This window comes from Myotis yumanensis, unplaced genomic scaffold, assembly GCF_028538775.1.
Source record: "Myotis yumanensis isolate MYYU_CA2020_CCGP unplaced genomic scaffold, mMyoYum1.0.hap1 SCAF_2, whole genome shotgun sequence".
Taxonomy (NCBI): domain Eukaryota; kingdom Metazoa; phylum Chordata; class Mammalia; order Chiroptera; family Vespertilionidae; genus Myotis; species Myotis yumanensis.
The window spans coordinates 135,718,460-135,741,667 of record NW_027223753.1 but is presented as its reverse complement, the minus strand read 5'-3'; the positions used below and the strand labels follow the sequence as shown (position 1 = coordinate 135,741,667).

At 34.5% G+C, this 23,208-nt stretch overlaps 1 protein-coding gene across 5 annotated transcripts in view; it reads right to left on the bottom strand.

Annotated features, from left to right (window-relative positions):
• EPHA6 (EPH receptor A6) overlaps positions 1 to 23,208 on the bottom strand; it is a 945,921-nt gene that overhangs the window by 789,062 nt on the left and 133,651 nt on the right. The window contains exon 1 of one of the 5 annotated variants that reach the window (XM_070406046.1): positions 14,829 to 14,868. The exons of the other annotated variants lie outside the window; for them this stretch is intronic. Coding sequence (XP_070262147.1) covers positions 14,829 to 14,858 — 30 coding nt within the window. The 5' untranslated portion in view covers positions 14,859 to 14,868. Of the gene's footprint in view, positions 1 to 14,828; positions 14,869 to 23,208 lie in introns of those variants that run through there. 5 annotated transcript variants of the gene reach the window in all.

Below are 23,208 nucleotides of genomic sequence, written 5' to 3'. Positions count from 1 at the left end.
TGGGGGAATAGCATTCAAGGAAGAAAAAATAGATCAAAGGGCATGAGTTAGAAACAAGCAGAGTTCATTTGGGAAATAGCAAGGGGCCAATGTGGCTACAGTTCAGTGTGAAAGGTTGGGAGTGGTTAAGAAATGAGTTCAACAAGACAGCTGAGTGTAAAGATCACCAAGGCTGGATGGAACAGGCTATGGTGAGGATTTTGGGCTTACTCTTAATTAGATTTCAAACCAGTACAAGGTTTTGTCTGGAGAAATGACAAGATCTAACTTATACATTATGTAGGTTATTCTGGTTGCTGTCGTGATAATCAGCTTCAAGTGGCGAGTGAGGAAGGGACCTCAGTACAGATGCTATTTAACAGTCCAGAGCCTGGAGGCAGAGCCTGGGTTTGTACAGCAGTAAATGTAATGATTTTTAGATATAGTTCAAGGTTGACCTGATAGAATTTGCTAATGATTTGGGTACAGGGTACCTCCAAGAGATGGAGGGAATGGCAAATATAAGATCAGTGTGTGCTGATATAGAAAGCTGCCCATGATATGTCAAGTGAAATAAAGTAAATTTGCATAAAAATGGGTAGAAATAGACCATTTTAATTTATTTGAAAACCTTGGAACATAGCTAGTAAATTTTAATAGCAGCTAACTCTATAAAAGAAAGTGGAAGCCATAAACTTATGTATTTTAATTCATGGATATTGGAATTGATTTTTTCTAGATTATATAATTTGTAACTTTTACAGCAATTTTAAATTGCCTCATTACTAAAAAAAAAAATGATGAAATGTATGATTAATCTTTAAATTAGAAGTAAATGTAGTTCTGATAATTGACATAATTTTCAATAATATAAATACTAAATGAATTTCCCAATACAACTTCTCAATAGATAGTTATTTAATATTTAAAAATATAAATCTTATACTTTATTTTTCAATTATGTAAATATTAAATTGAATTTCCAAGTCCAATTTCTCATTTAGAAAATAAAGTATCTGGGAGAGTATACTAAGTGAAATAAGCCAGTCAGAGAAAGACAGTATCACATAATCTCACTCATATGTGGAATGTAATGAACAAAATAAACTGATAAACAAAATAAATCCAGAGACATAGAAGCATGGAACAGACTGACCAATTTCAGAGGGAATTCAAATACTGACCCTGACACTAATTAATAGAAAGCAAGTTCAGAAAACATATCTATCACATGCTAGTCATCTTGATCAGTGATGTTTTCCAGGCCATTCAACAGAAGTCTCAGACCACAACAAGCTCACTCTCTCCTCTGGATGGGTGTATTGAGAGATGCTAAATGATGAGGGTCACTTCCTGGTACAGTATGAAGCAATGAGAGAAGTACTCACCTTGAGTGATAAGAGAGGATTAAGTTTTCCAAGAACCCTGGCTATTAGGATTAGGCCTAACCATCTTCACTGCTCTTAGCTTGAACCAAGTAAACCAGTTTCCTAGGTTGCTGAGAAACAGTAGTCACATCTTCTCTTTATCCTATGTTCTTCCTCCCCAGCGACCATGCTACCTTTCATGACCACTCCAGATCATAGAGAACTCTTCTTTTCCTGAGCTGCTATAAATATATGCATTATGATACCAAGTTTGCATTTATAATGTACTCAGGGCATTGTTTTCTGTCTTTGTAAAAGGGGAACCAGCTGCATAATATTACCTGGAAATTTCAATTAAAAAATGTAATTTAACCCATGGCTTCAACACTTTAGTTTGAGTGAATTTAAATTACTTAAACTTATCTAATCTTAGAGATTTATATCTATACAGTAAAGAACATATGATTTTACAGAGTTGATATGAGGCTGTTGTATCTCCATAAATGAAGATATTTGATATAAAATAAGATGTTAAAATAAAATTATGATAATGATTATTATCTATAGAGTAGTACAATCTATTATGTCATAAGATTCTTGATGTCAGAGATTGTTTCTTAAATACTTGAATTCTTCCAGCAAAGAATTATGTGCCTTTTTACTAGGAGGTATTAATAATTGAATAATTAGTAAGGAATAGTTTATAAACCTATTGATTTATTAAATAATTTAATCTTCATTAAAATAAAGATGATAAAACTAAAAGGTGCATATTTTGATCTCTTTACATCCAAAATATGAGGTAAAGTATATCAGAACAAGGAATTTATTCAGGTGATAGGTAAAAAAATAATGCAGGATAAAAAGTAGGTGTTATAAGGCTATTACGTGGTTGTCAGACAAATATTGACCATGTTGGAAAAAATTTGCCATCTACCATAAAGTTTCTCAGTTAATTTTTTCTTGAAAATGAGATGTGAAAAAGTGAAGCAACTAAAGAATAAAAAATAAATTTGTTTCACTATAATAATATTACTTCCAACACTGAATTTCAGTTCTTAGTTAAATAAAAAGAAAGGCCAAAAAGTCAACACTAAAATATACTTCATAACCAAAGAAAAGTAAAAGAAGAAAAAAGAAATGTGGCCTAAGTTATAAGAAAATTATAATTAGGCATTACCACTTCTCTTAAATTACTAATTTCAATAAAAAACATTTCAATGGTTAATAATAAAAAAACTAGCTAGACATAGATATTGGTAGAAAGTTAACATAGTACCATGAAGAGTGGTAATTATGAAGTGTCTATCAATATCCTATATAATAAAAGGCTAATATGCAAATCAACTGAATGGTGGAATGACTGGTTGCTATGATGCACACTGACCACCAGGGGGCTGACGTTCAATGCAGGAGCTGCATCCTGGTGGTCAGTGCACTCCCACAGTGCAGTGGCAGCGCTAAGGATGTCCGACTGCTGGCTTAGGCCCGCTCCCCGTGCGAGAGGGCACAGGCAGGGTTGAGGGACCCGCCCTGAGTACACGAATTTTTGCACTGGGCCTCTAGTAGATATATAAAGTAATAAAAGTGAATAAAGCCCTGACCACTGTGGGTAAGCAGTCAGAGTGTCAGCCCATGCACTAAAGGGTTTTGGATTCGATTCCTGGTCAAGGGCACATTTCTGGGTTGCAGGTTCAATCCCCAGCTCCAGTCAGGGTGCATGCGGGAGGCAACCAATGATGTATCTCTCTCACATCCATGTTTCTCTCTCTCTCTCTCCCCCTTTCCTCCATTGCTTCCATTCTCTCTAAATATCCTTGGGTGATGAATAATAACAACAGAAAAGTGAATAAAGTTGAACTTGGACATATACAATAAAACATTAATGCTCAAGAATGACTTCATAGAATCAGGAAGTTTTAGAGTAGACAAATAATTAGTTATCAAGGAGTAAGGCTATCTTTGGAAGATGATCTCCCATGAATAATAATTATTAGTTGCTTCTGCTTAATTTCCATTGTTAGTTGTTTCAATTCTTAAAATCCAATTACCACAGTCCTTGACTTCACAGAATTGCAACTTCATGAGAGAGAGAACCACAACTCAGTATAGCAAATATTGAGCACAGGGTACTACATAAAGTTAACACTAACTATGACCTAAGCAGTCCTAGGCTTCACTGATCAGGAATGACATCAGTATGTCAATTAGGGAGCTTAGGCTAAGAAATATAAAAATTAGAGAATCTCTAGTAGGTAGAGAGAAACACAGGAGAAATTAGTGCCTGTGGTGCATTAAGATGTCTATTGTGGTTAGAACATAAGGTTAAAGATAAGAAGGAATATGAAGCTGAAAAGGTAGGTACACACCAGGTTTTCAAGAACCCATAAAGCCTGCGAAACATAATAATTTTATATAATGGCAAGTCATTAAAAGTTTGTTGTGGTTTTTTAAAATATATTTTATTGATTTTTTACAGAGAGAAAGGGAGAGGAATAGAGAGCTAGAAACATCGATCAGCTGCCTCCTGCACACCTCCTACTGGGGAACCAAGGGACATGCCCTTGACCGGAATCGAACCTGGGACCTTTCAGTCCGCAGGCCGATGCTCTATCCACTGAGCCAAACCGGTTAGGGCCATTAAAAGTTTTAAAACCAAGCTCTGCCTGTATAGAACTTCATTAGTTAGAAGATATTGAATGGAAAGGGTATATTTTAGGGGAGGTGAAATGTAAAAAGAGTTTAATGTTAAGACTGTTGAATTTGTAGACATAAAGCATTTAATATTATGACTTGAATTTCTAATAGTTAATTTAAATTATGGTGCTGGAGCTCAGATAAAAGTTCTGGGTTATAGAAAATAATTTTATAAATATCCAGTCCTGTATGATTTTGTTGGCCATAGATGGGTTGTCCCAAAAAGAGTTAAGTTTAAGCAGTAGAGAAAAATGAGAAATAGTGGAAACACCAGTATTTAAAAGCAGAGAGAGAAAAAGAAAAAAATACAATTTAAAATTGTAATTGCATTAAGTGAAATATTTCAGGCATTAAATAAATTTCCCATATGCCTTTCTCCTCCCCATTTAATGTTTTTTAGTCATTAAAATTGTTACCTCTTTTAATCCTATATCATTTTCTTGCAAACCTATTAGCTATAGCCATTTAATTTCATATACTAATAGATAACATTACATATAATAAAACATCTCATTTAATTCTCAAAAATATCCCATGAAATTATTAACCTAACTTTATAAATAAAGAAACCAAGGCATAGAATAGTTAATAATGTGCCCAAAGGAGCAGAGATTTGAATCCACAGTCCACCTTTTCATCAGCTACATTAAATTGCCTTTCTATACATTTTATACATTTACTACCAGCAGCTACCTTTGTTTTATACTATCATTGTCATTTTCGTTAAATTCTGCATTAGAATTAAATTTAGAAGAAGTGAAAACCACCTACAACTCATTGTCTATTGTAAGCTGGCCAGATTCTCATTTTCTTGGATCTGATATGTACCTAAAAGTAAGCTGCAGTGTTCTTAATTTTTTAATAATCAGTTAAGTGGAACAGACATGATAATTTAACACCCAGGCTTCATCTGACACCACATTTATTTAGTGTTATGAGAAATTAATTATAGGACACACAGCCAAAGACCATATACAGCAACAGGCAACAAACAACATAGCAGAAGACTTCAAGGCATGGCTTCTAAATGTCCACTCACTCAGAACTTAGTCTGCAGGCCGACGCTCTATCCACTGAGCCAAACCGGTCAGGGCAGAACTTAGAATACACAGAGTCATGCAGGGTAGATAAAGACACTCTCATTTCAGGATCTGGAGCCCCTTAACCTTTTATAGCTAGCTCCAATTCTCTGGTGTATCAACCCAAGTTAATTATTACCCACTAAGCCATCTCAACATTTAGCTATAGTTGTTTCATTCAATAAAACCTTGGCTATATTCTCATCTGTCTTGGATCTGGTATACCGCTATAAATTCCTTAAATTTGTGATATAAGGAGACATGTCTGAAACTAAAGAAAAGATGATTAACCAGATATTAATACTTTCCTTGCACCATGAGCTTTTATTGTAATATAAAATGTCCTGAGGTGATTATATTTTATTAAAATGTAATAACACTTTAAACACATGATTTTTTCTTAAAGTTGATTGATTTTAAAATATCTGATATCTTTCTCCTTTCAGAAAAACAAAGTAACATCAGTAAGATTTTCTATAATTTCTTATAGCTTAAAGAATGTACTGATCCTTAAGTTTTAAAATCTATTCTAAAATATCCAAAATTACACCAACATTAGACATGAATTATAACAGAATACAGATTGAATAGTGAAAAAGAATTTTAGTTTCTTTTATGTGGTAGTTGACAAGCAATAATAAAGTTTCCTTATAGGACAGACAACACACACAAAGTGTATATGCGAAAAAATAATCTTTAAAATAGTTCAAATTTTAAATGTGTGTATCTATTTTACTAGACATGGAAATTACACTTTACCAAAGTACAAATAAAAACACCCATTTTTTGCCCTTGTACTTATTTTTAAATGATTAGGGAAAATAATCCAAAACCTGTCCTGATTTGAATTTTTTTTTAATACCATAAAGAATTTTACCGAGCCGTAGCCAGTTTGGCTCAGTGGAAAGAGCGTTGGTATGCAGACTGAGGGTCTTTGGTTAGAATCTTGGTTGCAGGCTCAAACCCTGTGCAAAGGCAACCAATTGATGTCTCTCTCTCACAGGATGTTTCTCTCTCTTTGTCTTTCTCTCTTCCACTCTCTCCAAATATGAATGGAAAAATATCCTCAGGTGAGGATTAAAAAAAAAAGAATTTTACTGAGAAAAATGCTGATTTATTAGTTTTGCCAGATTTACTCTTTTCTACATACATTTTTGGGGCTGATATTATTTCCTGTGCATTAGAACCATAATGGTTTTAATGATAACAAATTTTCCTATCTTCACTTTTCTGTGGCCTTTAATCCTATCCTATATAATAAAAGCCTAATATGCTAAGTGTCCAGTCGTCCAGTTGGCCGTTCAACCAATCAAAGTATAATATGCTAATGATATGCTAAGGATGCTCAACTTCTTACTATGACATGCACTGACCACCAGGGGACAGATGCTCTGACCGGTAGGTTAGCTTGCTGCTGGGGTCCAATGGGACTGAGCAAGATGGGCCAGACATGCCCTGAAGCCCTCCCGCAGCCCCTCCCTGGCTGGCCAACATCCCACATCCCTCCCCACCTTGATCGTGCACCAGTGGGGTCCCTCAGCCCAGCCTGCACCATCTCTCAATCTGGGACCCCTTGGGGGATGTCAGAGAGCCAGAATGACCAGTCGCTATGACACGCACTGACCATCAGGGGGCAGACACTCAATGCAGAAGCTGCCCCCTGGTGGTTAGTGAGCTCCCAGCAGCCTAAATACAGCTAACGCAGCTATACCCAGACTATACTCTGAGCTGTACAAAAGACATAAAAACTCTGAATAGTCCCGAAGAACCCTCAGGGACTAGGTTGAAGAGAGGCCAGTCATTCCCAGAAAGAGATACAGCACCCTCCCTACCTACAGCCCTGTCAGAAACAGATGCTTGAGAGATTAAGATTGACAGCAGGCAGACAGGCAAAGTGGGCAGATTGGTCCCTCCTGCTTACAGCCAAGGCTGTGGAGATAGACACAAACAGAGGCACGGTTGATCATTTAAAACTTCAACACGGAGCTGACTATCTAACAGGAAACTGAGAAACAGCAGACAGAAGAGTGGGTTTAAACCAGCCCACGTGGGGCATTAAAACTTGGCTGAAACGAAAAACACTTCACTCTTTTATTTTTATATTCAAAAAATTACTTCATTGTATTTATTTATTTATTTTTAAGTATATTTTTATTGATTTCAGAAAAAAAGGGAGAGGAAGAGAGAAATAGAAACATCAATGATGAGAATCATTGATCGGCTGCTTCCTGCACGCCCCCTACTGGGGGTCGAGCCCACAACCGGAGCATGTGCCCTTGACCAGAATTGAACTTGGGATGCTTTAGTCCACAGGCCAATGCTCTATCCACTGAGCCAAACCTGCTAGGGCTATTTATTTATTTTTGCATTATTTTTTCTTCATTCTATTTTTATTATTTTATTTATCTCATTTTTCTTATTTTTTTCTTTCTTTTCTTCTTATCTCCTCATTCTCTTTTTACCTCATCTATAGTGAACCAAGTTCCTCCCCCTATTCATTCAATTCCTTAACCTTACTTTCTGTATATAAGCTCTGCCTCTACAGATTCTCCCTCCTCGCCTTTTTCTGGGTGTTTGTTGTTTACATTTTTTGGTTTATCTGTTTGTTTTGTGGTGTTTTCTCTCCATACATTTTTTTTCTTCCCTTTTCTTCTTTTTCTTTTCTCTCTTACCTTTTCTTTTTTTTTCTTTTCTCGGTATCATTTTTGCTCTCTTTTCTCTCTACTAATTCTCTTTTCTCTGGTGGTCACTTATATTGGGGTTATCTGTGTTGTGAGTACATTTGTGTTTTGTTCCCTTTGTGTCATGTCTTGTCTAGTTGCATTTTGTGCTGTTCAGTCAACATGGTAGAGAGAGAGCCACATAACCAGACACCCTGAGAGAAGACCCCATCCAAGAATGGGACAATAACACTCAAGAACCAACTACACCAGGAGAACCCCAATATCCCAAGTAGAAGGCATACCTAAACTACCCAGCCAAGAAGACCAGAGGATTGCAACACCGGTTCCCACAAAACATCTACTACCTAAGACAAACCCAAAAAATTTAGAAAAAGAATTCAGAGCAAAGGCTATAAGGACTCTGAAGAGGATGGAAGACAAATTCAACTACGTGTGTAAGAATTAAGAGGACATGAAGAAGAATCAAGAGGAAATGAAGAATGATATAGTCACAATAAAAAACACAATGGAAAGTTTCAATAGTAGAATAAAAGAAGCCGAGGACCGCATCAGTGAGTTAGAAGACAAGGTAGAAAACCACCCAAGCACAGCAGCAACTGGAAAGAAAACTTCAAAAGCAGGAGGAGAGCCTAAGGAAGCTTTGGGGCAACACAAAACAAAACAACATCCGCATATTAGGGGCGCCAGAAGGAGAGGAAGCAGAGCAAGGAATAGAAAACCTGTTTGAAGAAATAATGAGAGAAAACTTCCCTGATGTTGAAAAGAACAAGCCCCGCAAGTCCAAGAAGCACACAGAGTCCCAAACAAGATGAACCCTAAAAGACTGACACCAAGACACAACATAATTAAACTGGCAAACATCAATAACCAAGTAAGAATCTTAAAGGCTGCCAGAGAGAGAAAGTTACCTACAAGGGATCTCCCATTAGACTATCAATTGATTGCTCAACAGAAACACATCAGGCCAAAAGGGAATGGAATGAAATATACAAAGTGATGCAAAGCAAGGGACTGAATCCAAGAATACTATAACCATCAAGGCTAACATTCCAAAATGAAGGTGAAATCAGGAGCTTCAGAGACAGAAAAGGGCTAAGGGAGTTTATTACCACCCAGCCAGCAATGCAAGAAATGCAAAAGAGTGCTGTAAAAAGAATAAATAGAAAGGGGAGAAGTAACACAGGCCTAAAGAATAAAAATGGTGACAAGTACTTATCGATAATAACCTTAGCCCTAACCGGTTTGGCTCAGTGAATAGAGTGTCGGCCTGTGGACTGAAGGGTCCCAGGTTCAATTCTGGTCAAGGGCATGTACCTTGGTTGCTGGCACATCCCCAGTAGGGGGTGTGCAGGAGGCAGCAGATTGATGCTTCTCTCTCATCGATGTTTCTAACTCTCTATCCCTTTCCCTTCCTCCCTGTAAAAAATCAATAAAATATATTTTTAAAAATATTAACCTTAAATGTAAATGGATTAAATGTCCCAATCAAAAGACATAGGGTGGCTGAATTTATAAGAAAACATGACCCATATATCTGCTGTCTACAAGAGACCCACCTCAGAACAAACGACTCACACAGACTGATAGTGAAGGGATGGGAAAAAATTTTTTTCAGGCATATGGAAACTGAAAAAAGGCCGGGGTAGCAATACTTATATTGGACAAAACAGACCTCAAAATGAAGGCCATAACAAGATTTAAGAAGGGCCACATCATAATACTAAAGGGAGCAATTAAAGGAGGATGTATATCTAGTAAACATATATGCACCCAATACAGGAGCACCCAAATACATAAAAAAATTCTGGAATATATCAAGGAAGAGATCAACAGCAATACAATTAAAGTAGGTGACTTTCATACCCAATTGACACCACTGATAAATCCTCTAAACAAAAAAATCAGCAAAGAAACAGTAATCCTTCATGACTCAGTAGATCCGGTGGTACTAACTGACATCTTCAGAACATTTCACATTCATCTTCTCAAGTGCAAATGGGACATTTTCAAACACAGACCACCTATTAGGACACAAGCAAAGACTCTTCATATTCAAGAAGATAGAAAACATATCAAGCATCTTCTGAGATAACAACTGACCCCACAATGGCATAAAATTAGAAATCAACAACAATAACAAAAATGAAAAAAAAAAAAATCAAACACTTGGAGGCTAAATAGCATGCTATTAAGCAATGACTGTGTTACCAAAGAGATCAAAGAACAAATAAAAAGCATCCTGGAAACAACAATGAAAATACAACAATCCCAAATCTATGGGACACAGTGAAAGCAGTCCTGAGATGGAAGTTCATAGAGCTCTATAGGCCTACCTCAAAAAAATAAAAATAAAAACAAAACCAAAAAACACACGCACAAAAAAAAAAAAAAAAGTAATAAATTATCTAAACCCACAATGTAAAGAATTAGAAAGAGAGCAACAAGAAAGGTCCAGAGTAAGTAGAGGAAGGAAATAATAAAGATCAGAGTGGAGATAAATGACACAGAGACAAAAAACAAAGAAAAAGAAAAAAAACAAAAACAAAACAATACAAAAAAATCAATAAAACCAAGAGCTGGTTCCTTGAAAGGATAAATAAGATTGATGAACCTCTAGCCAGGCTTACTAAGAAACAGAGAGGTCCCAAATAAACAAAATCAGAAATGGAAGAGGTAAAGTAACAACTGACCCCACAGACATACAAAAGATTGTAAAAAAATACTACAAACAATTCCACTCCAACAAAACTGCACAACCTAGATTAAATGGACACATTCATAGAAAAATAAAAGCTTCCAAAACTCAATCAGGAAGAATTTCAAAAACTTAATAGGCCAAGAACTACTGATGAAATTGAAACAGTAATCAAAAAACTTACAGCAAACAAAAGCTTGGGACTGACCGCTTCACAGGGGGCTTTAACAAACATTCAAAGAAGAACTTAAACCTATCCTTCAAACACTATTTCAAAATATTCAAGAGGAAGGCACACTTCCGAACTCTTTCTATGAAGCCAGCATTACACTAATCCCAACATCAGATAAAGACACTACAATGAAAAAGAATTATAGGCCAATAACCCTGATGATCACAGATGCTAAAATCCTCAACAAAATTCTAGCAAATTGGATCCATCATTACATTAGAATGATCATAGACCATGACCAAGTGGGATTTATTCCAGGGATGCAAGGATGGTACAATATCCGCAAATCAATAAATGTGAAACATCACATACACAAATTGAGAAACAAAAATCACATAATCATATCAATTGATGCAGAAAAAGCATTTGACAAAATCCCACACCCTTTTTTGATAAAAATTCTCAACAAAGTGGGAATAGAAGGATCATACCTCAACACAATAAAAGCCTTGTGTTGACATCCAACATCATACTCAACAGGCAAATACTAAAACCATTTCTCCTAAGAACAGGAACAAAGCGGGATGCCCACTTTCACCAATCCTGTTCAACATAGTACTGGAAGCACTAGCCAGTACTGGAAGCATAGCGATCAGACAAGAAGAAGAAATAAACGGCATCCAAATTGGAAAACAAAAAAGTAAAACTGTCCTAATTCACAGATGACTTGATACTGTACATCAAAAAATTATTAGACTTTATAAATGAATTCGGCAATGTAGCAGGATACAAAATTAACACCCAGAAATCTATGGCTTTTTTATACACCAATAATGAACTCACAGAATGAAAAACTAAAAAAAAAAAATCCCATTTTTAATTGCAACAAAAAAATTAAGAATAAACTTAACTAAGGACATAAAAGACCTATACTCAGAAAACTACAGGATGTTGAAAAAAGAGATAGAGGAAGACATAAACAAATGGAAGAATATACCGTGTTCATGGACTGATAGACTCAACATCATTAAAATGTCCATACTACCCAAAGCCATCAATGGATTCAATGCAATCCCCATTAAAATAACAATGACATATTTCACAGACCTAGAATAACTGCCTGGTACTGGCACAAGTACCGACATATAGACCAATGGAACCAAACAGAGAACCCAGAAATTGACCCAAGCCATTATGCTCAATTAATATTTGACAAAGGAGGCAAGAACATACAATGGAGTCAAGACAGTCTCTTCAATAAATGGTGTTGAGATAATTGGACAGATACATGCAATAAAATGAAACAAGACCACCAACTTACATCATACACAAAAATAAACTCAAAATGGATAAATGACTTAAACGTAAGATGGGAAACCATAAAAATCTTAGAAGAATCCATAGGCAGCAAAATATTAGACATATGTTGTAGCAATATCTTTACCAATACAGCTCCTAGTACAATGGAAAGTAAGGGGGAAATAACTAAATGGGACTGCACCAAAATAAAAAGCTTCTGCACAGAAAAAAAAAAAAAAAAATCAACAAAACAACAAGAAAGCCCACTGCATGGGAGAACATATTTACCAATGTTATCTCCAATAAGGGTTTAATCTTCAAAATTTACAGGGAACTCATACAACTTAAGAAAAGGAAGATAAACAATCCAATCAGGAAATGGGCAAAGGACCTAAATTGATACTTTTTGAAAGTGGACCTACAAAAGGCCAAGATGCATATGAATAAACTAGCGTCCAGGTGCTCCGATGCATGCACATTGAAAGGAAATTAATTAGGATAAATATTTTTATATCACTATTCACGTCTTGCTAATGAAAAGAATATAGGATTCTACCTAGTCTCCTATCTACCTACTCCAGGACTTCTGTGAGGATCAAATGAGATGAGGCACAGGAAAACGCTTTATAGACATTTGGTTAAACTATAAAATGTTTGCACTTGCTATAAACAAGTCGGGTTCCTGGGCTGAACAAACTCCAAGGAGGCTAGTCTCCAGGGAGAGGAAGCCAGGTGTTGCTACATGATGTCATTACCCGGTGCCCACAGCGACTGTTTCCATGCTGGGCTGGGCTGTGGGCCACATTTTGCCCCATGGGGTCTGTGGTGCTGTTTATTTTTAAATGACCAGTGTGGGTCATGGCAGCTCCTGTGTTGAGCGTCTGCCCCTGGTGGTCAGTGCGCATCATACCTAGTGGTCGGACAGATGGACACTTAGCCTTTTATATATATAGATGCTCAAAGTCACTAATCATACAGGAGATACAAACCAAAATGACAATGAGGTACCATCTCACACCTGTCAGAATGGCTATCATCAACAATTCAACAAATGACAAGTACTGGCGAGGATGTGGAGAAATAGGAACCATCATACACTGCTGGTGGGAATGCAGACTGGTGTAGCCACTGTGGAAACAGTAACTCCCATCTGACCTAGTAATCCCACTTCTAGGAATGTATCCCAAGAAATCAGAAACATCAATCAGAAAGGATCTATGCACCCCTATGTTTACAGCAGCATAATTTACAATAGCTAAGATTTGGAAACAGCCTAAGTGCCCATCAGCAAAGGAGTAGGTTAAAAATACTGCAGTACATCTACACAATGGAATACTATGCCGCTGTAATTAGAAGGAAATCTTACCACTTGCAACAGCATGGATGGAACTGGAGAGCATTATGCTAAATGAAATAAGCCAGTCAGAGAAAGATAAAAATCACACGATCTCACTCATTTGTGGAATATAATGAACAACATAAACTGATGAACAAAAATAGAGCCAGGGACATAGAAGCATCGAACAGACCATCCAACCTAAGAGGGAAGGAAGCGGTGTGGGGGGGTAAGAAATCAACCAAAGGATTTGTATGCATGTATATGAGCATAACCAATGGACACAGACAGTAGGGGGGTGAGGGCATGTGCTGGAGGGAGGGCGCAGATGGGGATAGATCAATGGAGGAAAAAGGAGACTTACGTAATACTTTAAACAGTAAATAATTTAAATATTTAGATAGATATAGATATAGATGATAGATATAGATATAGATATAGATATAGATATAGATATAGATATAGATATAGATATCAGAGAGGAAAGGAGAGGGCAAGAGAGATAGAAACATCAATGATGAGAGTGAATCATTGATTGGCTGCTTCCTGCATGCTCGACACTGGGGATTGAGCCTGCAACCGCCCTGACCTGGAATGGAATCATGACCTCCTGATTCATAGGTCAATGCTCAATCACTGAGCTATGCTGCCTGCCAGGCTGAGACTTTTCTTTAAAAATAAAATTCATTTATAAGTTCTTTAATCATGCTCCTATAGTCAAAATTAAATTATTTTTTAGTTCTTCATGTTTATACACTTTAATTATTGGTAGGCAATCATATCTTTAAAATGTCTCAATTATGTTTTTAAAAAATAAATTATAATTATTATTTATAACCTCTATTCATAGAATTACAATTCCCCTCTTTATTGCTATGCATTTCAATATTCTGAGTGGAGTTTCACTATGTTTTCAAAATATACAAAATCTGAAATTTAAGTTTTGAGATCAGTCTTAAAAGAAAATATGTCCTTTTAAAGTCATTTTGCTACTCACTGACCTATATTCCAGAGTCTTCCCTGGTATAAATAATTGGCATTATATAAATACTTATTATTTTAAAGTTTCACTTGAAGTCAAGATCAGTTATATATATTAGTTTGAAGCATAAAAAAGGAGCATTTATAGAAACTACCTACTGTCATTTATGTAGTATACACAGTACTTGAAAAAGTTGGTAAAAATGTTTATAGTAATTTAACTTCATACTGCCATTATAATGGATTAATAACAGCTTGATCTTTTTCACTTTGTAACATATAAAACCATGACATTCTAATCAGCTAATCTGCATGCTTTAAAGCCATTACATTTCAAAAATATTTTGGGGATGCCAAATGTTTGTCATTGATATTTTAAAAAATAACAACTAAGAAACAAATGTTAAGTTCAAAGTAAAAATATGGATTTTTAAAACTACTGTGGCCTAAAAAGACAAACTGCTATAGAAAAAGAATATTTCTAGTTAAAAAATATATGCTCTTAATGAATATGTTGTTTTCCTAGGAACTTTTCCAACCTGGCTCCTATGGAGCTGCAGCATGTACATCCAGAGGAGAAGTAACATCAGGTTCTGGTGAAGCGGTCTCTTCAGTGCCTTCTTGAACTTTCCCCCCTTTTAGCAGTGTTGAAAATAGGTCTGGAAAAGCATAGGAAAGCTATATCAAATTTTCCTTAGGAGGTTTTTTTCCATACTGTTTTAGCAATGTGGCAGGGTGAAGGTGTTATATGATATGACATTTTGTATTCATTTTCACTAATGAGTCCTCCCATGTAAAATTAACAATATCCTCAAGATAAATACAATTACATTGTATTAACTCAGATCAGGCTATGTTTGAAAATATGGATGCGTGAGTCAGATCAGAAACAGCCTAGAACTATACATATGTAAAAATCATTTCTGAAGAAAACTTCCATGGTATCTTTTTCACAAAGTGAAATATGATGCTTCAGAACTATCTAGGACTTTTGATGTGCTCTCTTTATAAGCTCAATTTGCAAAAAGAATTAAATATATGTTCTTATACGGTTGATAAAATATGAAACGCATTGTTTAATAAGAATAAATAAGATTTCCATGTGTACTACATAGAATTGTTTTACATATACATGTCATTTGTAATCATTTTATATGTTTACCAAAAATGAAAATATCATTAATTTAATTTCTAATTTCATTTCTAACTCTGAATGAAAAAGCTGATGTATGTTGGCAAATATATATCATCCTTCATTTGTTCAAATGATCAGTGTAATCAGTAACAACATAAAAATACATTTTGAATTGATTTCTCCTCAATGCTGAATATATGACATATAGTAAAACTATTAATGATTTATTGGTAGTTGTTTTTCTAAAATCCATTAAAATGTCCTAATATAAGTACACTGTTCAGGTTTATTGAAACAAATATAGTAACAAATTCTTAGAGAGGTTACCAAAACAGTAACCACTAATCTAAGTGCTCTGAGTGTTACTGAATTATTTAATGTACTGGCCTGGGTGGACATTAGAGAACCAATATTATTTGAATACCTATATTACAATTCAAAATGGATATAAATTATAAACAGTAGCAACTCTATTTATGGTGCTAGTATACAAAAACAAGTAATAAAACAGACTGTTTTATAATGCTAGAAGCAAAGATAATATTTAGGGCTATCATGTAAAAACTGTTTCCAACATATTTACATATTTAATATTGATAATCCTTTAAGAAAAATACAAATTATGTGATTTTTAAGTACTTAATTTGTTAGTACTTATTTCAATTTTATTAGCCTACCTAATTACCTATGATTGAATTAATAATGTTATCTAAACTTCCATATTTGAAAACATTTTAAAATAATAATATAAATTTGAATTTTTACAAATAGTCCTGTACCCAATTACCAAATGACTATGACATAGTTGTACATACAGTAAGATTTTAATTACTTAATATGTAGTTTGCTTAACAAAACACAAAACTAGTTTAAACATGTTTCTGCTTGGTATATTTTATCTAATTATTCTAGAAATCCGTTTGGTTATTTCAAAGTCACAGTTAAAAATAATAAGGTATGCTGATAAAACAGCTGTACAAAATAAATTATCATTTGTGAAGATTATTAATTTGCAACTAAAATTAGAAAACCCAAGTGTTATTGTAATTTATTTAATATAACTGGCATAAGATGAAATTAAAATTTATCTTTCACAATAAACTCTAACAGCAGAAATGAAAACTAAAGTTGCAAGGAAGGAATATCTGGTAGGAATTATGCTGGCTCCATGAACACTGATGATATTTAAGTTAAAAATAAAAAGTAGGTTTGAGTGAAGTATTATATTTACAAACAGCCTTCTTTGTGGCTTACAATATCTTTAAGCTTATTTCCCCTGTGAATAAAACTCATTCAAATGGGATATTTTACATTTTGAAAGGGAAATTTGAGTAACAACTTATTTTAACATGAACAATACAGTATTGTGGGGGGAAACCCTATGATTTAACAACAGAAACTTCTAAGGTGAAAATGTTCACCAACATGATGATGGTGACATTATAGAAAATAAATTAAAACTGGACAATTAGAAAACCTACTAAATTGAAAGTACTAGTATGCTCACAGACAGCTGTGATAAAATCCTACAAAATAGAAGTTGAGATGTCTTAAAAATCAACTGTAACTTAAGCAAACAAAATCCAATTTACATACAAAAGTAAATTGAAGTTAACAAGAGTTTATAAAGGATTCAATGTTAAAATATATCTTTTAAAATTTAAAGGTGTTAAAGTTAAGACATATGTAATAATAAGATTAGTTTGATTTTCATAAATTTCTGACCAACAGATTGTCCCTCTATGCAACCAAGAAGAATTAAAAGAACTGAAAAGAGCAGATCATGAAAGAAGAAAAAAAGAAAGGGAAAAGATTGTTGTTGAACAAAAGCACAGTCCAAGAGAAACCTTTTCTTTTTTTTTCAATCTTTAATTTCTTTATTGATTAAGTTATTACATATGTGACCTCATTCCCCCCATGAACCCCCCCCCCCACTCATGCCCTCGCCCCCGTTATCTGTGTCCATTGGTTGGGTTATATGCATGCATACAAGTCCTTTGGTTGATCTCTCCCCCTTACCCCCACCCTCCCCTACTTTCCCTATGAGGTTTGACAGTCTGGAGAGCATTATGCTAAGTGAAATAAACCAATCAGAGAAAGATAAATACCACATGATCTCACTCATTTGTGGAATATAGTGAACAACATGGTTGATGAAAAGGGATAGATCCAGAGACAGAGGCGCAGCGATAAGACTGTCAAACCTCAGAGAAACCTTTTCAAAGTTAATACAGATAAACCCAGCGTATTTTACAGGTGAAATTAGTGAAAACTTTGTTTTCCATGATTCAGTAATTAAATATAGATTTCACAAGCCACAATAGCTGTAACAGGAGGAAATGCCAACTTCCTTTCTCTTTGAAAGAGTATATCAAATGATTATGATGGGGAAATAAGACATTTTGGGGAGGGTTAGCAATCTGAATCTGTGTCAGTAACCTGCCTTCCAATGCACACTCTTGCTAGCTGATCATTAACTCCATTTGTGAAAGAATGAAGGAGACTAGCAGCCTGACTCTGTACCTAGTTAATCAGTATCCCTAATGCACATTCCTGTTAGGCTATAGTCTACACTGCCTCTTCTTTAATTATCTGGTCTTGCAAGACCTGTTTACCTAAATACTCACATTTTACAGAGCCCATAAACCATGAACTATACACAAAACCCGGAGGGGGTTATCAGCACTGGCATCAGACCAGGCCTTTAGGTGTGGTCTCAAGGCCCCCATCCCAACACACAGGGCTTTTTGCAAAGCTCACGAAAGGTCCGGATGTCTAATCCATATTTGGGGGACAAAGAAACCAAAAGGTATAATGAGAAAGCTTCCTCCATATTGGCTTGCTCTGGATTTGGAAACTGGCTCCCCTGAGTCACGGTACTAGTACATCTGGAAATAAATGGGTTTTTCCTGTATCTCCTAGTACTCCTGTGTATTTTTTGGTCACCTTGTTTTTGAATTTACATGTTATGTAAATTCTGTAACAATTACATAACCATGATATAGATGTGTACTAGTTAACATTAGCAAAATTTTAAATATTAAATTATTTTAGGTAGTATCTTATAAGAGATAGAGTATAAACTTCAGTTTAAAGCAAAAAAGGTAATATTTTCTAAACATATTGGATACACAAGAATTACGATGAATAAAATGAAGCAAGATAATGATAGTAAGCTCATTATCAAATTATAAATCCCATTATAAAATAAAATAAAGATTAATATAATTAGTTGGTTAGTAAAGTATTTTAAAGTTCCCCTTCAATGTCTAGCCAATTAGAGGGCAATAACAAATCAACAGAAGACAACTAGTTAGGGTTATACGGAGGGACTGAGACCATCTGGGTTTAATAGTGTCATACAAAATTTTGCAGCAGGTAGGAAAGAGAAAATGGAAATAATAAAAAAGAATTCTTTGGTCAAAGACATTTTGGAAAACCTGAAATAAAAATAAACTTAAATGTTGTGTGGGTACTTGTGTTGGGTTGTTTATTCTAATAATTAAGTAATACTGCAGAGTCTTTAAAATGTTATTTTAGCCCCGTCAGTGTGGCTCAGTGGTTGAACTTTGACCTGTGAACTAGGAGGTCACGGTTCAATTCCCAGTCAGGGCACATGCCCAGGTTATGGGCTCAGTCCCCAGTGCGGGGCATACAGGAGGCAGCAGATCAATGACTCTCTCTCATCACTGATGTTTCAATCTCTCTCTCCCTTTCCCTTCCTCTCTGAAATCAATAAAAATATATTTTAAAAAATAAAAAATAAAATGCCATTTTAACTTAGGAAAACCTACCAGGGGTGGTATACTATATATGCTCTACTTTTGGTGAAACATGTCTTGGGACATCTCTCTCCTGTGTACACTTCAGATAACATGGATCTACAGTGAAAAATACAGTATGTGGCAATGGATAAACATCATGGTTTTCCATTGAGTTGCCATTGCAAATACTGGGAGTCTCTCAGTAAAATTTCCAAATCCAACTCAGTATACATATTCTAAGTTTAGGAATTCTGTTATAACTAATTTCATCCGGAGAAATTTGAAAAGTAAAAAATATATCCTACTGTACTTCTTAGCACAAAGCGCTTGAAGCAAAGTGATTTGTCAAATAAAAAAATATTAAGAAAAGTATTAGAGATGGACACACATTTATACTTTGGCCAAAGGCATTGGCTTTTATATCTATGAAACATTAACTAATCCCCAATACCTAAAAGTAATCACAGCCAATTATAATCCCTGCCTCAGTACATTGAAGAAATATAGTTTCTCTTATTGAAATAGACATATATATATATATATATATATATATATATATATATATAAAATTCCCTAAAGGTAAATTAAATGAAGTGCCTAAATGAGTCATTTTTTAAGCAACAGACATTTCATTTTAGATGATATTAATATGCTTTTATGAATTTCTATGGCATCTATTACCCTGTCACAAACTTTAATTGAATTTTCTAAAACTTCTTTTATTATGTATTTTATGTAAAGACTAGTAGCCCGATGCATAAAGATTAGTGCAAGAATGGGCCTTCCTTCTCCTGGCTGCCAGCACCGCCTTCGCCCTGGCTGGAGCCGCCTTTCTGCCTTCCCACGCTGCCCAGAGACCTGAAGCGGCTGGGGCTGTGCGGAATGCCTGCGTCCTGCTCCTGGCTGCTTGGGGTCTGCTATGCAAATTAACCCGCCATCTTTGTTGGGTTAATTTGCATACTCACTCCTGATTGGCTGTTGGTTGTCACAGAGGTATGGTCAATTTGCATATTTCTCTTTTATTAGTGTAGGTAGATGTATAAATTTAAACTTTACTCTCAATTCTAAATCTATAAGCTTTTGACATTCCCCTCCCCCCACAACATTCTTTAAGTCTGAAGTTCAAGATACTTCTTCATATTCTCCCTAGTTTGCAGAGTATTCTAATATATTATCTAATTATTTATTGTTGATAATAATGTAAAATACATATCCTTAAACCTTGTAAAGAGTAGGCATTTTTTCCAATTACATACTTATTGTAAATGGCTATATTTTATTTGTGAATAATATAGTATAGTAAATGACAGACAACAGATTTAGCTTTATGCTAACTATAGAATTTGCCTGCTTAAATTAAAAAATTGTGACATAAATATTTTATTACAGTTATGTTCCTCATTTATTTGATTTACTTTAAAAATTAATTCAGGACACATTAAATTTATTATATAGTATTATAAAAAAGAAACCTCTCTCCCTCCATAGAAACTTGTTTATTATTCAAACATTTAAATATGTAAGAACATAAACTAAAATAGTGAATCAGCCAAGCTGGCATGGCCCAATGGCTAAGCATTGATTTATGAACCAGGAGTTGGGGCTTTAATTCCAGATCAGGGCACATGCTCAGGTTGCAGGCTCAATCCCCAGTAAGGGCATGCAGGATGCAGCCAATCAGTGATTCTCATCATTGATGTTTCTATCTTTATCTCACTCTCCCTTCCTCTGTGAAATCAATAAAAATATATTTCTTAAAAATAAAAGAAAAGTCAATCAAAACTCATATATTATGCTTCAAATCATTACAATAGCTTTTTAGTCATCATTCATTATAAGCTGGAATCAAATTTAAAATAATAAGAAATAATACTAAGTGATTATACAACTAGAATAAAGACTGGTAAAATAAATTGAAATGAACTATCTCTGAAAAATTCTAAATAATTCTGAAGACACCATTTCATAAAATCAAGACAATTTCTGATTAAAATACTTTATAAAATATTCAATTATTTTTTAAAATTTCCAAATAATTTAATTCTACTTTCCCTAGTACAAATTGAATAATGTTTCTGTGATATTAGTAATAAGCTATTTTAAAAGTTTTACATCCATACACATTTTTTTCATAAAAGGGTACAGCTAAAATCATATGGTATGATTCTCTCATCATCTAGTTTATTAGTTCAAACATTAGCTGTCTTGATGAGAGCCTGCACAAAATGGTCTGTTTAAAACATCTCTTTGAAAAGAGTTGCTAGCATATGTTTTGAGTAAATTATTTCCAAGTTACATTAATATATATCAAACATCTGATATTTAAAAAATTGGATGATATCCCCCTCCGTGTTTTATACACACATCAAACCCATTTGAAATGTGAAACATATATTTATTTTCCCTAACAGAACATTAAAGCCAACTATAAATTACTTAAAATATTATTAAGCCCAATTTCAAAAAGCATTACAAATAAAATGCCAAAGTATAAAATTGTACACTACAAGATTTAAACTTAGTTTTACTCATCCTCACTGCTTTGCACACTACCTTCCATCTCTGAAAGAACTCTGCAATATGAACTAATTTTAGCCATCAGGCAATTCCTTTGTAAATTAACTATCACTAATAGTACTTCTTGTCAGTTATTATAGCACAACTCTTGAAATCTTAATGCTAATGATTTAAAAGCATACTTCTTCATGTTTTAATAATATTAGACTATAAAAATTTAATATATAAATTTAAAATGTAATTTCATCCAGTTGGTAGTGTATTAGTTATTTTTTCCTTCAAAACCGATTTTAACCTCAAGCATATGTGTAAATTTAGTAATACTTATCTATAGATCTTAATGTGTTGTGCTCCAATGTCTGTTCACTGCAAATCTCAATCCTGATGGAGTCGTCAAAATGACTTAGTAGGTAATGACTATGGAAATGGGGGGAGGAAGGTAAAAGAGAGTAGAGGGAAAAGGGGAGGGGGAGGGGGAGGGGTAGAGGAGACTAGAAAAGTAAAATAGAAAATGGGATAAGTACTATTTTCATGATTTTCTAAATATAGGTTTTTGTGCATACTAGCTTGCAATGTAAAAAATATTGTGGTAATTCACAAATACCAAACGTCCACACTGTTGGAGATTACTAAGCATAAGACTACACAAATCAATTAATAAAACATAATGATTTCTCATTTTGTAAGTATTTTAAAGTTATTCAAGATGGATTTTAGCAACTGGGGGGTTTCTTGTATTCTTGATTGTTTGCCTGGTATTTTGAACTCCGTGATCCCCGGTTCTGGGGATAATAATAACGAAGTTTTCCTCAGGTAGTAAGTAATGTCTTTTAATCAAAAGGACAGTCCTCTGTGCATCCTGCCATATTAACCCAACTTAGTTCCTACCATTTGAGGACAGCTTTTATTTCACACTCATTACTCATTCCAAACTGGAGTCCACATCTCTTCCCTCCTTCCTGTGGACGACTATTTTCTCTATGGCTTCTTCAAGACTCCTACATACATTTTTAGTTTCCTCAGATCTTCAGTAAGTACCTTAAAATATTACTCTATCAAGTAATGGCAACAATGCTACTATGTTACTATTGCTGAAAGTAATAAAGATGATGTAAAAAAAAAAGAAAGAGAGAGCCTAAAAGAGGATTCCAACTACTCTCTGCTTTTACAATAAGAATTATCATTTATGCTTATATTACTTTCTCCTTTATATTAATTAAAATAAAAATTTCTATCTCTGGTTAGAAACCTGTTTATAGACAGCCAATGTAGATCAGTTCCCTAAGGCTCTGTACTCGAGCTTCTAAATCAAAAAGTAAATTTAATTATGAAACCAAGAAGTTCAAATGTCCACACTCTTCTTTGCCCATCCCCAAATACTGACAGGTCTATTCTCTGTCTTCTCTTAGGGTTTAAATACTGTATAACCTTCCCAGGACTCAATTAATAGCATTTAAATAATTAATTGTTAAAAAGGTGGCATATATTTAAAACCACATTGAA